Source organism: Myotis nattereri (assembly GCF_964212035.1).
Source record: "Myotis nattereri genome assembly, chromosome: 3".
In the NCBI taxonomy this organism is placed as follows: Eukaryota; Metazoa; Chordata; class Mammalia; order Chiroptera; family Vespertilionidae; genus Myotis; species Myotis nattereri.
In genome coordinates, this window is record NC_138077.1 from 57823920 (window position 1) to 57845207 (window position 21288).

At 45.2% G+C, this 21288-nt stretch overlaps 1 protein-coding gene across 1 annotated transcript in view; it reads right to left on the minus strand.

The window, feature by feature from the left end:
- Nucleotides 1-11929, minus strand: part of LOC308515028 (protein mono-ADP-ribosyltransferase PARP14-like) — a gene marked incomplete at both ends in the record, with an annotated part of 75517 nt that extends 63588 nt beyond the window's left edge. The window contains 4 exons of the mRNA XM_081085436.1: nt 1905-2141; nt 5795-5828; nt 6565-6698; nt 11743-11929. Of these exons, the coding sequence (XP_080941562.1) occupies nt 1905-2141; nt 5795-5828; nt 6565-6698; nt 11743-11929 (592 nt within the window). The remainder of the gene's footprint in view (nt 1-1904; nt 2142-5794; nt 5829-6564; nt 6699-11742) is intronic.
- Between the last annotated feature and the right edge of the window lie 9359 nt (nt 11930-21288).

A 21288-nucleotide genomic window follows, 5' to 3' on the forward strand; every position in this document is an offset into this window, starting at 1 on the left:
GCATGAAACAGTATATTGGGGAAGTGATAGGCTGGTACTGCAGGAGTCTAAGCTTCATAGAAGGATGGAGGCAGGGAAAAGCCACGCTGCATTGTGTGGGTCCCCTTTCCTCCCATTCCTCACAGCTTGCTGTTCACAGCCAAGGGAGGCAACTTCTCCTCTTGATCTTCACTGTTCATTTGTGTATTGGTTTCCACCCTGCACCATAGGAATTCCTCAGAAGCAGGGACCAAGAATTATTCATCTTGGCAACATCGAAATCTCCTACTACTACCGCACCTAGACATGTACACATAGTAGGCACTGAAAATTTTTACTCAATAAACAAAAGCAAGTGCATCTAGTTCTACCTTTATGAGAAATAATCATAAACTTGAATGTAGAATAGCTCCCTTTTTGAGTCCTTACCATGTCCTTACCAGGAAGGATGTGAAGAGCTTTTCAAATATTATTTCTTTAATTCTCACAGAAACTGAATAAGGCAGGTATTCTTATCCCCATTTTAAAGGTGAAGAAAGCAAAGCACACAGAGGATAGTAACTTGGCCAACCTCAGATAATTAGTTAAATATTGAAGCTAGAATTTTGACTACATGACCTTGCTCTTTCTTTTTAATCCTCACCTGAGATATGTTTTTGTTGATTTGAGAGGGAAAGGGAGAGAGTGAGAGAGTCATCAATGTGAGAGAAAAACATCAACATCGAACCCACCTTTTGGTGCATGGGATAACATTCCAAACAAGTGAGCCTCCTGGCCAGGGCATGACCTGTGCTCTTAATTAACCATTCCACTGCCACAGCTATGGAATAGTGAGGACTTGGAATTGGAAAATGTCCCCGTTTTTCTGGAGATGGCTCTTCCAACTCACAGACCTCAAAGAGCACTCATTTTCTGCATCACATGCACTTACTCTCCCTGCATATGTGGATGACCATGAAAATACTGAGAAGATATATGGTAAAGGGGATAACAGAATAGGCTGTATAGAGTTATGCTACCAGCGTTCAAATCCAGTCATTCATTTATTAGCATCTCTTCCCCATCAGTCTCCTCAGGTATAAAATGAGAAATAATAATCTTCTCAAAAGGTTGTTGAAAGGAACAAATCAATTAATACAAGTAAAGAGCTTTCCATAGTACTTGACTTACAGTAATTTGATTGTTTGCTAGTATTATAATTATTACTTCAAGTCCAGTTTGGTAACACATATCAATATTTACTTCTCTCAATGAGGTAAAATGTGTTAACACTGACTCCTGTATTCAGACTCACTTTAAGATACTTGGATATCATTTTTGAAAAAATATATTTTATTGATTTTTTTTTTTACAGAGAGGAAGGTAGAGGGATAGAGAGTTAGAAACATCAATGTGAGAGAAACATCAAACAGCTGCCTGTTGTACCCCCCCCCCCCCACTGGGGATGTTCCCGCAACCAAGGTACATGCCCTTGACCTGAATCGACCTGGGACCCTTCAGTCTCCTGGCCGATGCTCTATCCACTAAGCCAAACCGGTTAGGGCAGATACTTGGATATCACTTAGATTTCCATTTGGATGTGTCTTCTCTTTCTCTCTCTCTCTCCCTCTCTCTCTCTCTCTCTCTCTGTCTCTCTCTCTCTCTCTCTCACTCTCATTCTTGCTCTGTCTCTCTCTTACACACACATACACACACATACACACAAAACTCATATAATAAATTTAACTCATTAAACATGCCATAATTTGGATTCACAACAAAATTGCTTCTCTTTCAAATAAAAAAGGATCTATATTAACTTGGCGTTCTCTCTTACTAGCTACTAGCAAGAGTCAAACTTTCAGAGACATTCCATTAGCTGAGTGTCCCAAATCCCAAAAGTGCTGTGCAAAGAAGACTGAACATGAAGGGTCACTTCATCTTACCTATGTATTTTCGAAAGGTAACTACACCAACATCAAAATCTCGTATTATTTCCACTTGAAAATCATCACTGGACAGGCCACTTATGTTCTGCACCAACAAGGTTAGCACCATGTCAGTCACATTTGCTTTGAGATTTTCAAATGCAACCAAAGAGGGAATATTTTCACATTGCTTTGGGATATCTTCCATTTTTTCTGATCTTTTGTTGAGAGAGATTTGTGTATCTTCTGATGCATCTGATTTTAGGGATAAAAAAGAGGTCAAGATGTTATATTTATCTACCATGTTTTCAGCAAAGTAAATTATCATAAGACACTGCCCTCTTTCCTTCCCAACCTCTAGCTAACTAAAATAAAAACATATTAGAAGGCTTTTAGCTTAAATGAATTACGATGATGATGTTCAATTTTATTACACCTTTTTCTGCTGGCATATACTTTTATCACAGCACCTTAGTATAATTTTTGAAATGAGTTTCCTCAAAGGCAAGGAACATGTTTACACATCCTGGTATTGCTAGCACATGGTATATACTTGAGGCTCAATGAGTATCTGTTGAATTGGAGATTTAGTGCTTGGACCACTAGAGGAAAGCAAGAATATCTGATGATGCCAAACATGAGCATGATCTAACACTTTATGCTCTGAAAAGCAGTAACTTCCCATCACTGAAGAGAAAAAAAGATGCTTACACTGAATGACTAGGGGAAACACAGAGAAAGTAAAATGGCCTAGAGAGCTATGCGTGTACATCAAACTCAGTCAATAGCAATCACTCCAGACAGCTTGTTCCTCCCCATTGTTGGCCATAAGTGAGTTACACATATACATAAGGTCAGTCTCACTCTATGCTTAACCCAGTGCAGTGAAGCATGATGGGCACAATAGGACCTTTAGACATTATTTGCGCAACTATTCAGTTGGAGCCCTTGTTATGTTGAAGGTACTGGATGTGTGGAGAGGGGTACATACAAAAAACATTATATAAGGAACTTATTTTTCTTATGGAGATGTTCAAAAAAAATGAGAAGAGAAACTGACATTTGTAAATGTTTATTATGGCACAGTAAAATGTCATTTTCTTATCAAATCCGTTTTGTTTTCTTTCTAGGAAATATTACCCAGACTTCCTACAGTGAAATTCCTATAGTAGAGTTCGTGTGGCTAATGGAATATGGGAAGAAGAGATGAATTCCACTTCCAAGCATGACCAATTCATGTCTCCTTCATATGGATCTCCATTTGCCATTGCAGTGACCTTGGAGGTTATGTATCAAGGAGGCCTGGATTCCCAAATGACTGCATAAAGCAGTCTAGACTCCATCCACCACCCTAGGGGCCAACTACACTGCACTGTGATCTGGGGAGATGTTTTTTACAGCAGTTACATCACCCCAGCAAATACACACACACACACACACACACACACACACACACACACACACACACAAGACACGCGCATGCCAAACAAAAAATAGCTTGAAGATTCAATAGCAACATGAACTAGTATTCAATGAGACAGCATGACAAACCAGAATGAGTACTGGGCTGGATGTGAGGCTCTATGAGTTCAACCCCTGACTCTGCCACTCTTAACCATGTGACCTTGTGTACATCTCTTTTTTAAAAAAATATATTTTTTATTGATTTTTTTACAGAGAGGAAGGGAGAGGGATAGAGTCAGAAACATCGATGAGAGAGAAACACCGATCAGCTGCCTCCTGCACATCCCCCTCTGGGGATGTGCCTACAACCAAGGTACATGCTACCGACCAGAATTGAACCTGGAACCCTTCATTCCCCAGGCCGACGCTCCATCCACTTAGCCAAACCGGTCAGGGCTGGGCACATCTCTTAATTTAAAATTGAGAATATTGGGCTGAGAGACTGATCAGAGCTTTGCTAGCAATATAGTTTTATCACCCAACTATTAGAAGCTTCATCACAAGAGAGGCATTGCCGTATGAAGAGCACCAACAATTAAGTCAGGATTCCAGGAAAGAGAGATAAAGGGATTGGTTGGCTTGGGAAGGGTTTAGAGAAGAAGAGGAACCTGAGTAGATCTTGAAGGGCCTATCGAATTTAGGCAGAGAAAAGTGGGGTAGAGAATACTGTTAGCAGCAGAATACAGGCAGAGTATCGCATTGTGCCAAACTATTTAGGAAATGGTGATCTGACCAATGAAGCTCAAGGAACTCTCATGTACAGAGATGTAAGAAATGAGGCCAGAAAAGTCAGCTTCATCCAGAATGGGGTCTGGACTTTATCTTGCTGTTGGTGGTAAGGTGAGCCAGGGAAGGTTTCTGTGAAAAAGATGACCAGATATCCAGCAATACAAAGGACTGGTTAGATTTAAGGAGAAGGACATCAGGTACAGAGAGACCAAGCAGGGTATTCCTGCCATGCTGGATTTGTAAAGTGATAATGGGTTCCTGGGGTGAGGGAGGAATGAATGAGACCAACATATGTGAAAGCTTAAAGAAAACACAAATTTCTAGTAGGGATCGGCAAACTGGTTATGCACTTGAAGAGAAATAAAAAACACAGAAGAGGGCACTGGTTTGGAGGCAGATGACACACGTGGCTTCAGACACATTGGCGCTAACATATTTTTCAACAGAAAGGTCAGACGCAGCTCTGGGATTTAGAAGAGGGTCCAGGCTTGAAATATAGACTTGGAATAAACAGAATTTGCTGACCACAAGTGGCCAGTATTTATCTGCTCTTGTTTGTCTCTCTTCTCCTAGTTCTTCCATTTGCTGGTTTCCACATTTGAGGCCCAACCCAACTCAGCTTGGCCTAAAACTGAACATTGGCTTAGTGCTCATACCCCCTGATGTTGGTGTGTGCCTTTCCCTGCTCTGTCACTGCCTGTCAATCTTTAACCTGAAGCTGTGGGTTTCAGGCATGCCTAGTGCCTTCATGGTGCTGTGTCCTCTGCTCTCCTCATCTCTTAGATATGGAACCTTCTAGGCAACCACCCTCCATCCTCATTTTGATCACCATTCCAATGAATTTCTAGAGTTCTGACAATGGCCCCAAGAGTCCTGACAGTGACCCCAAGCTCTCATCCTAGTGCTGTTTTCAAAAAGAGAAAGTTGCAAAAATCTAAACATGTTCTCAAGACAATTTCTACTTTAGAAGAAAATATTTACACATTTTTTGGGATTTTCTTTTCCCTAAGATCTGGATATGTATCACTTTATCTCTCTTGCTCAGCCTTTCAACACATTTCACCATTTATTTCCTTTTATAACACCACGCTTAGCCCAGAAAAGTGTGGCTTCTTTAGTAAATGTCAGGTGCTACAGGCTAACACACCCAGACACGAGTTAAGCAACAGACTCCACAACAGTCACTAGGTGTCGGGCTCTATCTCACAGCAGAGGGAGGAGAGGAGCAGCTGCTGCTGCTCTGGAGGGTTACACCCCATCCTGCACCCAGCACTCAAGCTTTCATCCACAGAGGACCCACACCTTCCTGTAGTGACTCCTGAGGACAGCACTTCCCACAGCCAGTGCTCAGAAACTGACTTGGCCACACACAGCACCCACTGATACGTCATGTACTTGCTTCTTGATGGCCACTTGGGCACAAGTAGGCTCTAAAGGTCAGTTCATCACCTTCCTCCAGGCATCTCTGAGCCCTCCGCTCAACTGCAAGTTGTCTCCCAGTCCCCACAGAGAGAGCTGTTTCCATCCTTCTGAGGTGAGCCCTTAGAGTTCAAGTGTTCAACCTCTGAACAGCTGGCTGAGAGTATAAGGAGGATGCAGCCCAAGGCAACACCAAGCTGAGCAAAACCTGCCTTGTGAAGTAAAGAAGATAAGTGCCATCTTTAATCAAAGTAAAACTGCCTTGTGAAGGCCAGTCATCTCAATTGAGACCTTACCTGGTTCTTTGGCATGTTCTTTGGCCTTGGATTCCTGAAATTCAAACAATAAAGTAGCATTCATAAATTACCAATAATGCAAATTTCTTTACATTAAGAAAATGTGCCTGAGACTAGCCTGGAGATACAGGGTCAACAGACACAATAGTGAAAAACTCCAGCAATGCCTTTGAATGCTCCCCATGTGTAATGGCACCTCCAGTTACTCAGAAAAAAAAATCACTGGTAATATGAGTCAAAAATATCAGAAACTCCAATGAATACCAAGTGTCCGGAGCAAGGGGTAAGATCTGCATCTTTTCCACATTTAACATTTAGTGACTCTTTCCTATGAACACTGTGCCATTTGCTTTACACAAGTTGTCTCATCCAACCCTCACAACAATCCAACAATCCAACAAGGTAGATACTATTACTATACCATTTTAGGAAATACTTAGTACATGCAGGATGGAACGCTATCGCCTCAAAACAATGTAAAAGTGAAACTAATTCAGCAAGTTCCAGGTTAAGAACAACCCAAAATTTTATATCTCAAACCTCCCTTATTATAACCCCCAAATCTTGACTTTTCCAAAAGTGTCTAAAAATCAAACAAAAAGTGCCTCCTCCTTCATTATTCCATACCTGTCCCACCACATCTGTAAGTTGCATTTCTCACTGCAGTTTGATTTAAATTTTTAGTTCCACTAGGTGTTCCTCATTGTGCTTCCCATCCCACACACCTCGGGAGAACACCCTACTTCCTGGCTACTCGCTCCTTTACTAACCTTTGCTGGAATTTTCTCCTTAGAGGCATCATGGACTTCATTTGGGTCTGGAGGCAACTTGACCGTTAACTTAAATGTTCCTTTTCCTGGACATACTAACTCGTGGTTCCCTCTCTCCAGAACGTTCTGCCGAACTGAAATATCAAAAAAGAAGAAGGAGAAGGAGAACCATCAAGCAATCTTTATTCACAAAATTATTCCATATTTCAAAGCCTTTGTCATCAGCAGTCAATTACTCAGTCATTTGCCCAAGAGAGGTCTTCAGTGGTAAAAAGAAAAAAATAATGGAAAAGTTTATCAAGCGGGCATGGATTTGAATTCTATCTTTAAACTTATTTTTTTAACCTTAAGTATTTCCAGAGTCTCAGTCTTCTTGTATAATAAGCAATTAATAATGATTGTATTATGTGGGTATTATGTGGATTAAATTGAAGAAACAAAAAGAAGGTAGTATAGTACCTGATGCTCAGTGGGCACTCAGAAAGAGAGCAATATTTATTGTACAGTAAATTAAATAACTAAAGCATCCATCACGGTGAGCCAGTGAACATTGGCTGCTGGGACATGGCATAATAGAAGCCATGTTTTAGGAAGGTGACTCTGGTAACCAGGAGAAGAATGGCCAGGAGCCTGGTTAATAAGTTTTTCAATCAATTCTTTAACTTGTGAAGATAAAAGCCTCACATCTGATAGGAAAAGGAAAAGGAAAAATGGATGGAGAGATTTAAAAAGAAAATAGCACATCTGGCAGCTGGGCTATAGTGGAAAAAAAACTGAACAGTGAACATAAGCATTCAAAAACCTGGATTAGAATTCCAACTCTAGATGAGTGACATTGAGAAACTATCTTCACGTCTCTTAAATCTGTTTTGTCACTCATACCAGTGGTCTGTGAATGAATTTTGCAACACAGACAAGAGGTATGCAAATGTAAGTTATAATTATAAGAGGCAGGCAGAGAAAGAAAGGCAAAGTTAGTGTATCACAGACTATTGAGAACAGGGAGTGAGTTTAGATGAGGAGATGTGGTCGACATAGTCAGATGGTACAAAAATCTCAGGGTGAAGGGGAACCTTTGAGAGTTCCCCACTGTTCACTGTTGTAGCCCTGCCATGAATGTTGGGTTACCATGTTGTATTCTGATATGGTTGGCGTGATGAGGCCAAGGATACAAGTACGAGTCTTTCAAAAAGAGGAGCTTAAATAGCTTTCCCACCTCAACTATCCATGGAAGGGTAGGATGCCAACTGGATGAAACAGTCCCCAAGAAACAATATAAGAAGAAATACCAGACTCCAATTTCACTCTTGATGGGAGGGAAGATATATTCACAGAGACTCCTAAGGGGCTGCCCTAAGCTTGAGTAAGGGCTGGTTAAGAACCCGGTGTCAGAGCAGAAGCTAAGTTTTGTAAGCCGGGTTGTCCAGAATCATGGACCTGTGTGATTGATACCTTCCTTTTATTATTCCCTAGACTTTGGTAGAGTCATATCTGGTCATTTAAATGTGCCAACCTGGCCCTGGCCAGTATGGTTCAATGATTAGCGTGTCAGCCTTTGCACCAAAGAGTCATGGGTTTGATTCCCACTCAAGGGCATAGGTTGCAGGTTCAAGCCCCCACCCCAGGCTGAGTGCAGGAGGCAACCAATCAATGTCTCTCTCACATTGATGTTTCTCTCTCTCTCTGAATCTATCTCCCCCTTTCTCTCACATCCCTTCCAATCAATGGAAAAGATATCCTTGGGTGAGGATTAACAAATATAAAAATAAAGTACAATAAAATAAAAGTGCTAGCCTGGCTAGGCTGGTGTGGCTCAGTGGTTGAGCATCGACCTATGAACCAAGAGGTCAGGGTACATGCCTGGGTTTTGATTCTCCCTCCACATTAATATGTCTATCTCTCCCTCCATTCCTCTCTGAAATCAATTAAATTATTTTAAAAATAAATAAATGTTGCGGGAGGCTAATTCCAGCATGTCATAAATGCAAGAAGTTCATCAAAAGGTTGATGAACTTTGGGGCTTCAGCAGGGCTGAAAATGGGCATGTTATTACCTGCTGCTGAACAGCTGAGGGCAATTTCCCCAACCTGATAATCTCTTACTATTTACCAAACCTTACCTTTGATATGTATATCTGCTTTGCCATAGGGCAAAATGTGGGAATAAAAAGCCTTGGGTTCAGAGATTCAGAGAACTTAGTCACTAGCATTAAGCCCCCTTTGGCTCCCCCAAAATGCCTTCCAAATTCATATTTCTCTCTAGCATCTTCATTCATTTATGCACAGCCCCTGTTCCAGATTCCTGAACCCTTGCAGCTGTGGATAAGAACCTAGCAAAATGTGCCATCCTGTTCTGTGTGCGATATGCATGGGCATCGCTACTTCAAGAGGGCAGAGGGTAGCAAGATCAGTAAGTGCTCCCCAATATGGAAAAGGTGAATCTGGGAGGAAAAAGGCTGAATCTCTGATGTCCAGCCACCCTGACCTATGTCCTTCCTGCACTAATCTCAAACCATCCATGTTTACTTTTATTAATGGGTTTCCTTACCCCAAAGACACTTAAAATAATCAGGAGCCAAATTATGACCAGAGAGGATGATATATGTACACATCCAAAAATCTTCCAAATCAATTTACGCTCAACTTTTCAGAAATTCAATGAACTGTATAAAAGTAAGATGCGCTTCTCAATCGTTCCGGTTGCTCTACAGTAATTCCCACAGAAAAATGCCAGTGCGCTCAGCCTGATTATGTGAATTATATGACTAAAGGCATGTTATACCACGAGCCTGCACCTGCTGAGTCCCCTTCCTGGTGTGGAGGGGATGGGTCTCCCTGCAAAAACAAGATTTCCTGCCCTTGGACTGCCAGGGCAGGTGATTCATTGTTAGCAATTTCAAGGCAACTTGCTGCTGAGAAAGCTGCTTCTGATAGGAAACCGAAACTGACTGGGACTTTCCACTCCCCAAGACCTTTGATCATAAAAGGTCATCAGTTGCAGGGATTATGATATGTCTGTGCTGAGGGTAACACAAAGGGGCCATTGAGCAGCCTGGGGGTGGAGGTAGAGGGGTCGTGGGCTAGAATAGGTGAGGGAAGAAGCCTGGCAGGAGACTGAAATAGGTTCTATTTTGAGGGCTAGAACAGAATGATATTATCATCACAGAATCATATTTTGCACTGCTTGTATTTCTATGCTGTGTGTATTTCCTATAATGGGCTCCCATTTTGTTCATCCAGGGACATCAACAACCAGCATTCTCAAACTTTAGTGCCTCAGAGAAACCGAGGCTGCTGGTTCAAAGTGCTGATGCCCTCACCCACCCACACTCAGGGTTCCTGAGTCTCTAGGACAGAGCTGGGCTGTGTCTGTTTAACCTGCTGAGGGTTAATGGGATGCTAAAGAAGAAAGAAGTGTCGCTAAAGGCCAAACCATGGTGATGCTAACAGTTGGAATCAAAGTGGTAACATCCTTGAGGGAATAACTTACATCATACAGCTGCCCTTCTCTACATTCCTTGGTGAAATTAATCCTTGGAAAACTGTGTACCTGTTTCCATAAAGCTCTGAACGAAGCAGATCGTCCATGTCCTGCCCCCTGCCTGCCTCACTTCTTTCACACTCCTCTGTGTACCCCTTCCTCTCTGGGTTTCATCTTTCCTTTCTGGATCCTTGCTTAAAGCTTTCCAATTGCTCTCATGGCCTTGTCATCCTTCTCGCCTCTCCTCTGGCCAAAATCCTTACCCCTTCTCAAATCCAGGGAAGAAAAGCAGGATTAGGGGTTGTCCACATCCTGTCCTAGGAGATTCCAATGGAAAAAGTGTGTGCTCTGGGAGTGTCTGGTCACATGCCTCCCTGTCAAGGACCTGGTGGGTGGCTTAAGCAAGCAGATGTTTGGTATTTGTCCTCTCCCTCTTTTTTTTGTTTTGTTGTTCTTATTGTTGTTAATCCTCACCAGAGGATATGTTTTCCATTGATTTTTAGAGAGTACAAAGGAAGGAGAGAGAGAAGGAGAGAGAGAGAGACTTTGATGTAAGAAGACACATCAGCACAGAATTGAACCTGCAACCCTTCAGTGCAAAGGCCAATGCTCTAACCACTGAAACCACCAGCCATGGCCTCCCCTTTTCTTCAACAGCAGAAGCAAGCGGGAGGAGAGAACTCAGCTGCTCAACTGCCTGTGATGGGGGAACTTCTTCCTCAAAAGCTCAAAACTCTCAAGCTCCTTCAACCCAGTCTGAGGACCAGCCTGAAACCGAGGGACAGGTACCAGCGAAGACCAACAAAGACAGTGGTGATCAGGAGCAAGCTGTCATCTCCGTCCAATAACGCTCTCACTGTCACCCAGGCAATGTGATTTTAAGCAGGCCTCTGCCCCTCCCCAGGTGACCCCAGAACCACTGAGAAGCTCCACAATACTTGGGGAAATCTCATGGCTCCTCCCATTGCTTAGCCCCTTTCCTTCCTCTCCCCTCCCCTAAATATGAACAGAAAGAAGAGGGGCTCTCCCTCCCACCCTCTCAAATGGAGCACGGCCCATTCCCATAGAATCAGTTACCAAATCCACAACAGCACACAAATATGTCTCCCCATCCCCACACTGACTTTCATTGTTAAGGACTCACTTGTCCTCACTCAGAATAACTGCTCGCATCTCTTCAAAGGTCTGATTTTCATGGTCTCTCCCAACAGAAACCAATGTCCCTATTTTCAACCAAATTTATCTCCCTAACGTATAGTTGGACTTTCATCCCTGGAAACTTTCTCTTCCCTTAAAATCGTGTTCCCATAAACCTTGGGAGTTCTAGAAATGCTGCCTTAATAAGCAGAAGTCCAAAAGCGCAAGAGATGCAACTCTGCCATTAGCACTCTGGGTATTAATACATTAATGCACAATTAGCCTTGTAAAAGGAGGCGAGTACCCGGGCTCTCAGTGCCTTTCCGTTCTCCCTGGTGCGGTTCTGCCCCCACCCGCCACCTCAGGGCAGAGGCAGCACAGCTGAGTTCCTAGAAGCATGGGGCAGAGGAACGCAGCGACTCCGCGCATTTCTGGTGCATTCTGCAACCCGCCCGCCGCATAAGGCTGCTGCTGGAGCAGGTCCCGCTGTGCGCCCCAGTCCAAGTGTCCCCACAGGGAGAGCCCATGGTCTCCTCTCACCCCCGCCCCGGCGCCCCTCACCGTCAAGCGGGTGGAAGAGCACTAGGAAGCGGGCCGGGCTGCCTGGTTCCTGTTGGACCTCACACTCCCCGCCTCCTGATCTCTTCTGGCTCTGGAAGTACAACTGCAACTTGGTGATCAAGCTCTTCGGGGGATCAGGACCCCAGGACCCTTCGACCAGCAGCGGGAAGTAGCCTGGCGCAGCCATCCTCAGCCCTGTTCAGGGCGGGACTGCTAGTCCAACCCCAGCTCAAAAAGTTACCTTTGCCTCTTTCGCTTGGAAAAACTCCACCCTGCTCCTAGCTTACTGCCTTTAGCTGTAAACAGTAACCCCAGATTTGATGAGTCACACCCTCAGAATCTTCACTTTCATCTGGGCCCAGGGCAAAGGCCATCCAGGTATTTGGGTGAACACGGGTCCCTAAACCCAAGGCTCATTTGCCACACACACAAGCCACAGGGGCAATCAGCAACTTTGTGTTACAACATTTCCTGCAGCTTTATTTTTGCCTCAACAGGACATTTGACAAGGAAGCAAAATGGCTCATCAAACTGTGGATCTTTAGAACATTTGGGGTCCATTTGGGAACTTTCAACAATCAATTAACTGTCTGAATTTTACCTTGTTTTCCTTCCTTTGCAGTTTGTTCTTGGATCTGCTATATTGTTTGTGTAGAAATAGGGGATGGGAGGGGAGGACAGTACATTCACAGGTTTTTTACGTAACATTTACAAGGTGCCATGCACTTGGGATGGATTCAACAGATGGACACAGTTCCTGCCCTCTCTGAGCTCAGGAAGCTGTGGGACAGAGGAGTTAGGACACAACAGATTGTGTGCTCTTGGCAGGAATACAGAGGTGTTCACAGAATGGAACAAATTAGGACAGGCTCAGGGAGGGCTTATGGGCGGTGAGGTGTAACCTGAGGCCTAAGGATGATGGGGGATAACCTTGGAGGTGTGAGAAGAGGGCATGCCATTTTGTTGTACGTGTACAGAACCACCGGCTGTGGTGTGGCAGCTAGAGAAGAGGCAGGGAGACCTCCAAGCGGCTACTGTGTTGTCCCAGGTGGGAGATGGGAGTGGCTGAGACCAGGGTGCTGGCAGAGGAGGACCTTCTGAGAAAAGGTAAGATTCCAAATCCATACTGAAGGCACAGCTGCAGGACTACATGAAGGAATTTGGGATGTCAGATGGCGTGAGCTACTGGCTGGATCAGTGATTTTCAACCGATGTGCCACAAGAATTTTTAAAACATGCAACACCTAACTATTTAGTCAGGGACATCGACCTCTCTTCCCTTAGATTTTCAAATAAAAATATGACAACATCCAACATAACAACAGCCATCTGGTGCGAATGAATCAAAACTATAGCTATTTTTTTGTAAGATTGGCAAAAAATATAATATTTTATTGGTGTGCCACAGAATTTTAGTAATTGGTTTATGTTTGCCATGAGATGAAAATGGTTGAAAATCACTAGGCTAGATCATAATGACATCTACCAAGTAGGAACACCCAGGGGAGGCCAGAAAGATGGAAGGGAGGCTAGGAGTGTGTGCATCCTTGACCCATAATAAGAGTGTTTCCAGTGAGAGGGAGTGATTTTCATTCAAACGCTACCAGTGCATCAGGTTGGAGAAGTGTCTCTTGGACTGCTGAGGACCTTGCAAGCACTGTCTCCTAGTCGAGGCAGGAGACGGAGATGGCCCTGGACGGAGGGAAGGAAGGGAAGGAAGTGAAGACAAGCAAAGTCAGCTCTTTCAGAAGTGTGACTGAAGCGGAAAGGGAGTTAGGCAGCAGTTTATGGGGTTATAAGATCAGGCAGTTGTTGTTATTTTTGTTTTCTGGCTTTTAAAATCTTTTTAAGATGGAAGAGTCTTAGGCATGTTTAAATATTGGTAGAAAGAAGCGAAGGGAAGGTTGAAGATACAGGTTGTGGGAGAGGGTGGGATGGAATCCTGGAGGCAGTAGTAACCTGAGGAAGGGGACACTTTTCCCACCCACCAGGAACAGGTGGAGATGGAGTAGAGAAGTAGGGAATTCTGAATGGCTTTGATGGAATGTATGGAAGTCCTTTCTGTTGGATTCTGTTTCCTCTGTGAAGGAGGTAGTGAGGTCTCTTAGATTCTGCCAAAATTGGTGCTGCTTCCCCTGCAGGACCTGACATATTGTCCCTTAATAAAAAAGAAACTAAGTTTCAGAGATGGTCCAAAGAGAGTTCACTGGGCTTTTGTCCTGATCCATAATAAAGTTGAACTGTATTCAGATATTTTCTCCAGTTTTCTGCCTGCAGGTGGTGCTCATCATCCAGTTCAAAGCAGCTTGGTCCACAGCCAAGGAAATGGGGAGGGCACAGAAGGGCAAGTCATAGCCTCAGCCACACAGCAGTGACTGACTCCCCACAAGGTGTCCCACCCCAAATCACAAGTAAAATCAAAGTCCTCTTTTCACCAGAATCTGGGGCGCCAGAACTGGACAAACAGTTTTTCTTTTTCCCCCACATCATAATTTTCAGGAAATAAAATCAGAGTGAAACTAAAACTCTTTATGGGTGAGGCAAAAGTAGGTTTATAGTTTTAAGTACATGAAACACGGAGTTTACCCTTTTTTAATTTTATTTATTTATTTATTTATTTATTTATTTATTATTTTAATCCTCACCCGAATATATTTTTCCATTGATTTTTAGAGAGAGGGAAAGACAGAGAGAAACATCTATGTGAGAGGAACACATCAATTGGTTACTGGCTGGAAAGGAGGCTCCAACTGAGGTACATACCCTTGACCAGAATCGAACCCAGCACCCTTCAATCCACAGGTCGATGCTCCATCTACTTAGCCAAACTGGACAAGACTCACAAAGTTTATTCTTTTATTATTATTTATTAATTATTGTATTATTTTTCCATATAAACAAATGTAAAGTTACTACCTTTGCCCCACCCTGTATAGTTGAAGTTTTAGCCAAGCTATTTCTGTTTTTCTTTTAAGGATTTACTTCATTATCAGCAGTGTGCCTCGCCACTCAAGTTCCACTCCTCATTGGGGAAAAGCTAACAGAGGATCAGGAGGGCAGGTCTTGAAAGCCAAGAAAAGGAAGTTCTACAAGAAGGAAGTTGTTGACTGTCATCAGCCCCTGAAGTACTTAGTCTTCTCTCCTAGGTTGTTTTGAACCTATTCACTCCTGAACTTGTACCCTGCCCCTTCTCACAGTGTGCTTATCCTATCTCAATTCTCTGTCTCCAATGGGTGTCTACCTCCTGAAACTCATTTCCTTCCAGGGAAGCAAGTGTTCTCTCCAGGCCTGGGGATGGTGGCCCTCCAACATAGGAGTGGCCATGTTCACATGGCTGATCTAGGTTCTCCTTTCACCTCATAGCCACAGCTGATCTTTTTAAAAAATATATATTTTATTAATTTCAGAGAGAAAGGGAAAAGGTGCAAGAGATAGAATCATCAATGATGAGAGAGAATCATTGATCAGCTGCCTCCTGCAGACCTCACATTGGGATTGAGCCCACAATGTGGACATGTGCCCTGACTGGGAATCAAACTATGACCTCCTGGTTCATAGGTCAACCCTCAACCCCTGAGTCACGCCAACTGGGAGCCACAGCTGATCTTAATATAAATTTTACAGCTGCATTTTTGAGCTGACCTTCCTTTCTCTGCTTCATCTAAATTTCCCTCTTCGGCTACTCTACAACCTTCTATGCAAACTTCTAGCATCAGGCTCCTTTCATCTTCTCAATAGACCTCTTTACAAACCCTCCCCATTTCACCCATTGCAATATACACTGGGGAAAGGGTGGTTTTACCATCTGTTCTGAACCAGCAAGTTGTGAGCACCTCTTATCCTTGTCCCTGAAACTCCTGGCCTAGATCCCCTGAATAGGATGTGACTTTAGAAGAAGTGAAGCCGCCCTCTCTGTTACCACTCCAGGTTCAGTCCTCAGACATTTCACTCTGCCAGTACAGTAATTCCTCATGTACATGTTCCCACAGAAGTCATTTAGGTTCACTAATACTACCATCGGCTGAGAAGAGGAGGGAGGCTTCTACAGAAGAGTCCAGAATAAACTGGATCTTCCTAAGTTTGTATGAGATGAAGAGTAAAGATCCTTCATGGTGATCTAGTAGATAACCACTGAATCAGACACACATGCATTTATCTCAAGACAAGCATTAGCCAGATACTGAATCCCCTTTTTCGTCGGCTCCCCCCCCCCCCCCACCCACCCCAGCACGAAGTAGCTAGAGTGGTCGTCAACTTTATCTCCAATTTCTGAGTCTTTTGTAATCCCCAAGGCTAAGAATAGCTTGTGGAACAAGAGGGGAGAGTGAAAAGGAAAATGGAGGGTTGGAGTTTGCAACCTAATTCAGAATCTGCTTAAAACTGTAGTCTTAGCCCTAACTGGTTTGGCTCAGTGGATAGAGCGTTGACCTGTGGACTGAAAGGTCCCAGGTTCAATTTGGGACAAGGGCATGTACCTTGGTTGTGGGCACATCCCCAGTTGGAGGTGTGCAGGAGGCAGCTGATCAGTGTTTCTAACTCTCTATACCTCTCCCTTCCTCTCTGTAAAATATCAATAAAATATATTTTAAAAAAATAAAACTGTAGTCTTACCTCCCCACTCTAACTGACATGGGCGGAGCTGCAGAGCCTAACTCCAGGGCTCAGACACAGCTGACTTGGGCAGAGCTGCGGGGACCCTCAGGGTCTCACGACAGGAGGAGATATATAGATCAGAGCCTCCCCACGCGTTCAGTTCAGGCTTTGGATCCAGAATTCCCCTGGACTAGCAGATCTGCAAAATACAGACTAACTTTCCTCCCTCAGAGTGCTGGCTGATGGTTCTCCCATGCTTTCTGCCACAATACTGAGGAGGAAACTTGTCTTGCAAGGCCCATCAGGCCATAAAAACTGTGAACAATGCACTGCCCTGGGAGAGGGTGGGTGGAAGGGGGAAGGGTCATTATTGCTTGTCCCAGGACAGATCATCGAATATGGCCTGGGGACCCCCAACACCTGGGGGCCTTCCTGTAAGCCCACGAAAGGGGGTGGAACCATATCTGCAAGACAAAGACCCCAGAAGGTTGTAAAAAGTGAAGCCCTCTGCATCTTTCTTCACTCTGATTTGGAAATTATTCCCTGAGTCCACTAGTGTTAATAAACTGGGTCCCTCCCTTTCTCTAGGAAGCATGCTTGGTATTTCTTTGGTCTTCTGCAACATTTGGTCTCCTGATCAGGAAGTGAACCGTATTTGGCTCTTGCCTCCGGTGAGTAGACAGGGTTTGGGGCCCCGGGGGCACAGAACAGTCCTCCGAAAGGCACATGATGCTGATTTTAGCAGAATTGAACCGGGAGGGACTCTAGGCACTCCAAGACCTCAGCCCAGGACCCGGCCAGCATCTGGAGAAAGTGGATGGACACCTCTGGACCTGTCGACAGAATCAGTAAGGTAGAGCCCCAGTCAGTCAGGCCCACTGGAAGTGAGTGGAAGGGGGGACTTGATCACCTCCCTGGAAATCATAGGACTTCATCAGGTAAATCAGGAATCAGGACTCCAGAGGTGAGTGAATTCAGATTTGATTAAGGAATTATGGATTCACTCTTCTGTTTGTTTGTGTGTGGGACTAGCCAATTTGCTACCGAGAAGCGGGGCTGGACATAGTCTTAACTCCTCTGGTAGGTTCTCACCGAGATGTCGGTCAAGAATTCTGTTCTAGGGCATGGGTGCCGGGAGTGCCCCCATGTCCATATGGGGAGTTGGGCATTATCTGCTCAGCTCCAGTCTGGGCTAGTCTACTGAGACAGTGTGAGTACAGATGTTTGCCTGTCTTGGCATAATTATCTGCTGATTAACTGGTCTGTGTGAAAGGGAAAGCTACTTTGATTTTCTGTTTGCTCATCTGGTTAAAACATTTGATTTATTGAAGGCGGAACCCATGATGGTCTGCAAAAGTCTCAAGAAGCACTGTTGAGTTAGTTTTCTCAGAGATGTTTGCTCTCTATCATGGAGGGATAGTTGATAAAAAATTCTGTCTATGTTTGTGTACTAAGGGCTTTGGTTTGCTCTGTGATTTTGCTGTGTTAGGTTGAAATTTTTGAATTCTGGGGTAGATTTAAAGGTATTTGCGGCTTGTCTTGTCTCTTTTGGCTGGCTGGGACTTTCAGGAGTGGGGCTCACAGCTCCACAGGGTGGAGAGGTTTTACCCACCATGCCCCTGCCTGTGCTGATTGATTAAGGATCTTTTCTTTAAGGAGACCTTCCAGGCTTTTAGTAAATTTCCTTGCACCCTTGTCTCTCTCTCACCACCAATCATCATGGGGTTGGGACAAACTAAACCCACTGTTCTCAATTGCATGTTGGAAAATTTTGAAAAGGGTTTTTTTGAGGACTATGGTATTAAAATGAATCCCAAAACACTGAGGAAATTCTGTGAATTAGAATGGCCAGCCTTTGGGGTCAGCTGGACTCCGGAAGGCTCTTTAGATGTAGGACTGGTCAGGGCAGTCTGGAATGTAGTCACGACAGACCCTGGACATCCAGGTTAGTTCCCTTACATAGACAGCTGGTTAGGAATTGCTCAAACCTTGCCGCCTTGGGTCCGGTTCTATAAGGTTTTATTAGTAGGAGAAAAGAAACAGGTCTCTCAGAAGGGAACCCAACCCCTTGTTCTGCCAGGATCCCCCGAGGAAGGCCCGCTAGTTTTACTATCTCCATATGTGCCACAGGCAGCACCAAGTGCTTCCCCAGCCTGTCTGAAAGGTCCAAAAATGCTATCCCCTTCCATTTCTCCTCAACCCGGCTCTCCAGAGCCATTTGGGTGGTGCTTGCATTCAGCTGATCAAGGGCCCAGGCCACAACCAGCACATCAGATGCCTCTAAGGGAGATTCGGGGTGCCAGAGTAGTTGGTGAAGATGGAACCTTGCAGGAGGGAGGGCCAGTCTATTATTATCAGCCCTTTATCACCAGTGACATCTTGAATTGGAAACATCACACCCCAGCTTATTCTGAAAATCCTCAGGCCATGATAGACCTCCTAGAAACGATCTTCCAGACCCAGAAGCCCTCCTGGGTGGACTGCAAGCAGCTTCTTTTCATGTTCTTTAACACTGAGGAGCACATGAGAGTAGTAACAGAGGCTCCGAAGTGACTCCAGACCCAGGCCACGGCAGGAATATTAGATACAGACAGATGGGCCAGGAAGGCCTTCCCAGGTGAGGAACCCAATTGGAACCCGAACTCAGAAGATGGAAGGACCAGGCTAGAAAGATATCAGCTGGCCTTCCTCCAGGGGGTCAGGGCCAGAGCCAAGAAGCCCACCAACATGGCTAAAATCTCTGAGGTTTTCCAGAAGCCTGATGAAAGTTCAGCAGCTTTCTATGAGAGACTATGTGAGGCATACCGGGTCTACACCCCCTTTAAACCTGAGGCCCCAGAATATCAAGCCATGGTTAATGCTGTTTTTGTAGGCCAAGCCCAGCCTGACATCAGGAGAAAATTTCAGAAACTGGAAGGGTTTGCAGGAAAGAATGCTACTGAACTGCTAGAGATAGATAATAAGGATTTCATCAATCGAGACAGTGCAGCAAGGAAGGAGGAAGAAAAGAGATTACAAAGAAGGTCCAAAATAATAGCAGCGGCTTTTAGAGGCTCAGGCTCCCAGACGGATCAGCAAGGATACAGACCAGGGGGAAAAGGAAGAGCGAGCCTGAGATGAGACCAGTGTGCCTATTGTAAGGAAACAGGACACTGGAAGAATGAATGTCCCAAATGGCAAAGTAAAAAGACTGGGCCCCCTTTTCCACCCAGTTGCTATCAACCAGAGCCACCTGAGGCAGGTCTCATTGGGCTAGCAATGGCTGATTCCGACTAGGACAGACTGAGCTCACTTCAGCTAGGCCCCCACGAGCCCATGGTCAGAATGAAAATTGGGGGCCAGACTGTGGACTTTATGGTTGATATGGGAGCTGAGAACTCAATAGTTACTCAGAAAGTAGCCCCTCTCTCAGGAAAGGAGGTCACCATTATTGGAGCTACTGGGGACCAGACCCGTAGACCATTCTGCCACCCTCGCCGATGCCAACTTGGCGGCCACTGAGTAATTCATGAATTCCTGTACTTGCCAGACTGTCCAGTGCCTCTAATGCAGCGGTTCTCAATTTGTGGGTCGCGACCCCTTTGGTGGTCTAACGACCCTTTCACAGGGGTTTCCTAAGACCATCCTGCATATCAGATATTTACATGACGATTCATAACAGTAGCAACATTACAGTTATGAAGTAGCAACGAAAATAATTTTATGGTTGGGGGTCGCAACATGAAGAACTGTTTTAAAGGTCCAGAAGGTTGAGAAATACTGCTCTAATGGGTAGAGACCTTTTAGACAAAATGGGGGCAGAAATCACGTTTGTTCCAGATGGCACAGCACAGCTTCGTCAAGGTGAGGCAACCTTCCCAATGATCCTTTCCTTAGCAGTGCCGAGGGAGGAAGAATGGAGACTTTATACCCCCCAGACAAAGGCCTCGCCATTAGAACCTGAATTAGAGAAAGAATTCCCACTGGTCTGGGCAGAAGGGAATCCTCCAGGCCTGGCTAATGACCATGCCCCGGTGCTAATCGAGTTAAAGCCTGGGGCACAGCCTGTTAAAATCTGCCAATATCCAATTCCAAGGGAAGCACACCTAGGAATCCAGGTCCACTTAGACCAGCTGCTTCATTGGGGACTTGTTTAACAATGCAGGTCTCCATGGACCATGCTTCTCTTGCTTGTCAAAAAGCCTGGGACTAACGACTACCACCTGGTGCAGGGTCTACGGGCTGTTAATGGGGCTGTTATAACCCTTCATTCAGCACTGCCGAACCCCTACATGCTTCTGGGGCTCATTCCATCAGAGGCAGAATGGTTTACATGCCTAGATCTGAATGATGCCTTTTTCTGTCTTCGATTAGTGCCTTCCAGTCAGCCTCTCTTCGCTTTCAAATGGGAAAACCCAACTACAAGGGCCAAGGAGCAGTTCACCTGGACCAGACTGCCACAAGGGTTCAAGAACTCCCCTACTCTTTTTAGTGGAGCACTAGCATCTGATCTGTCTAAGTTCCCAGGACAGGACTTGGGGTGTGTTCTACCCTAGTATGTAGACGACCTCCAACTGGCCAGCTCCACACGAGTTCACTGCTGGTGAAAGGGCAAGACCTCAACCTAGAGGCCCTGATGCCCAGTGCTCCCCATGGTCGGTCCCGGCGTTCCCCGAGGCGGGCTCCCGCCAGCCCGAATCCCGGCACCAGCGCTGGGTTGGCCGCCCCCAGTCTGGTTTCCTGCCCGGGAAGGCCGAGGGCCGCGGAGAGGGGGCAGGCCCGGAGCTCTGGGGGAGCAGGGGTGGCACGAGCCCACTCCAGCAGGGGAACGGCGCCCCAGGCTCCTGGGTGCTGGGGAGCGGCCTGCGGCCTTCGGGGAAGGATGCCTATCGAGGGGCGAGGACTGCGCCCTCCATCTTGCCCTGGTCCTCCATTTTTGGGCAGAGCCATGTGCTCGGCGGGGGCTTCTCCCCG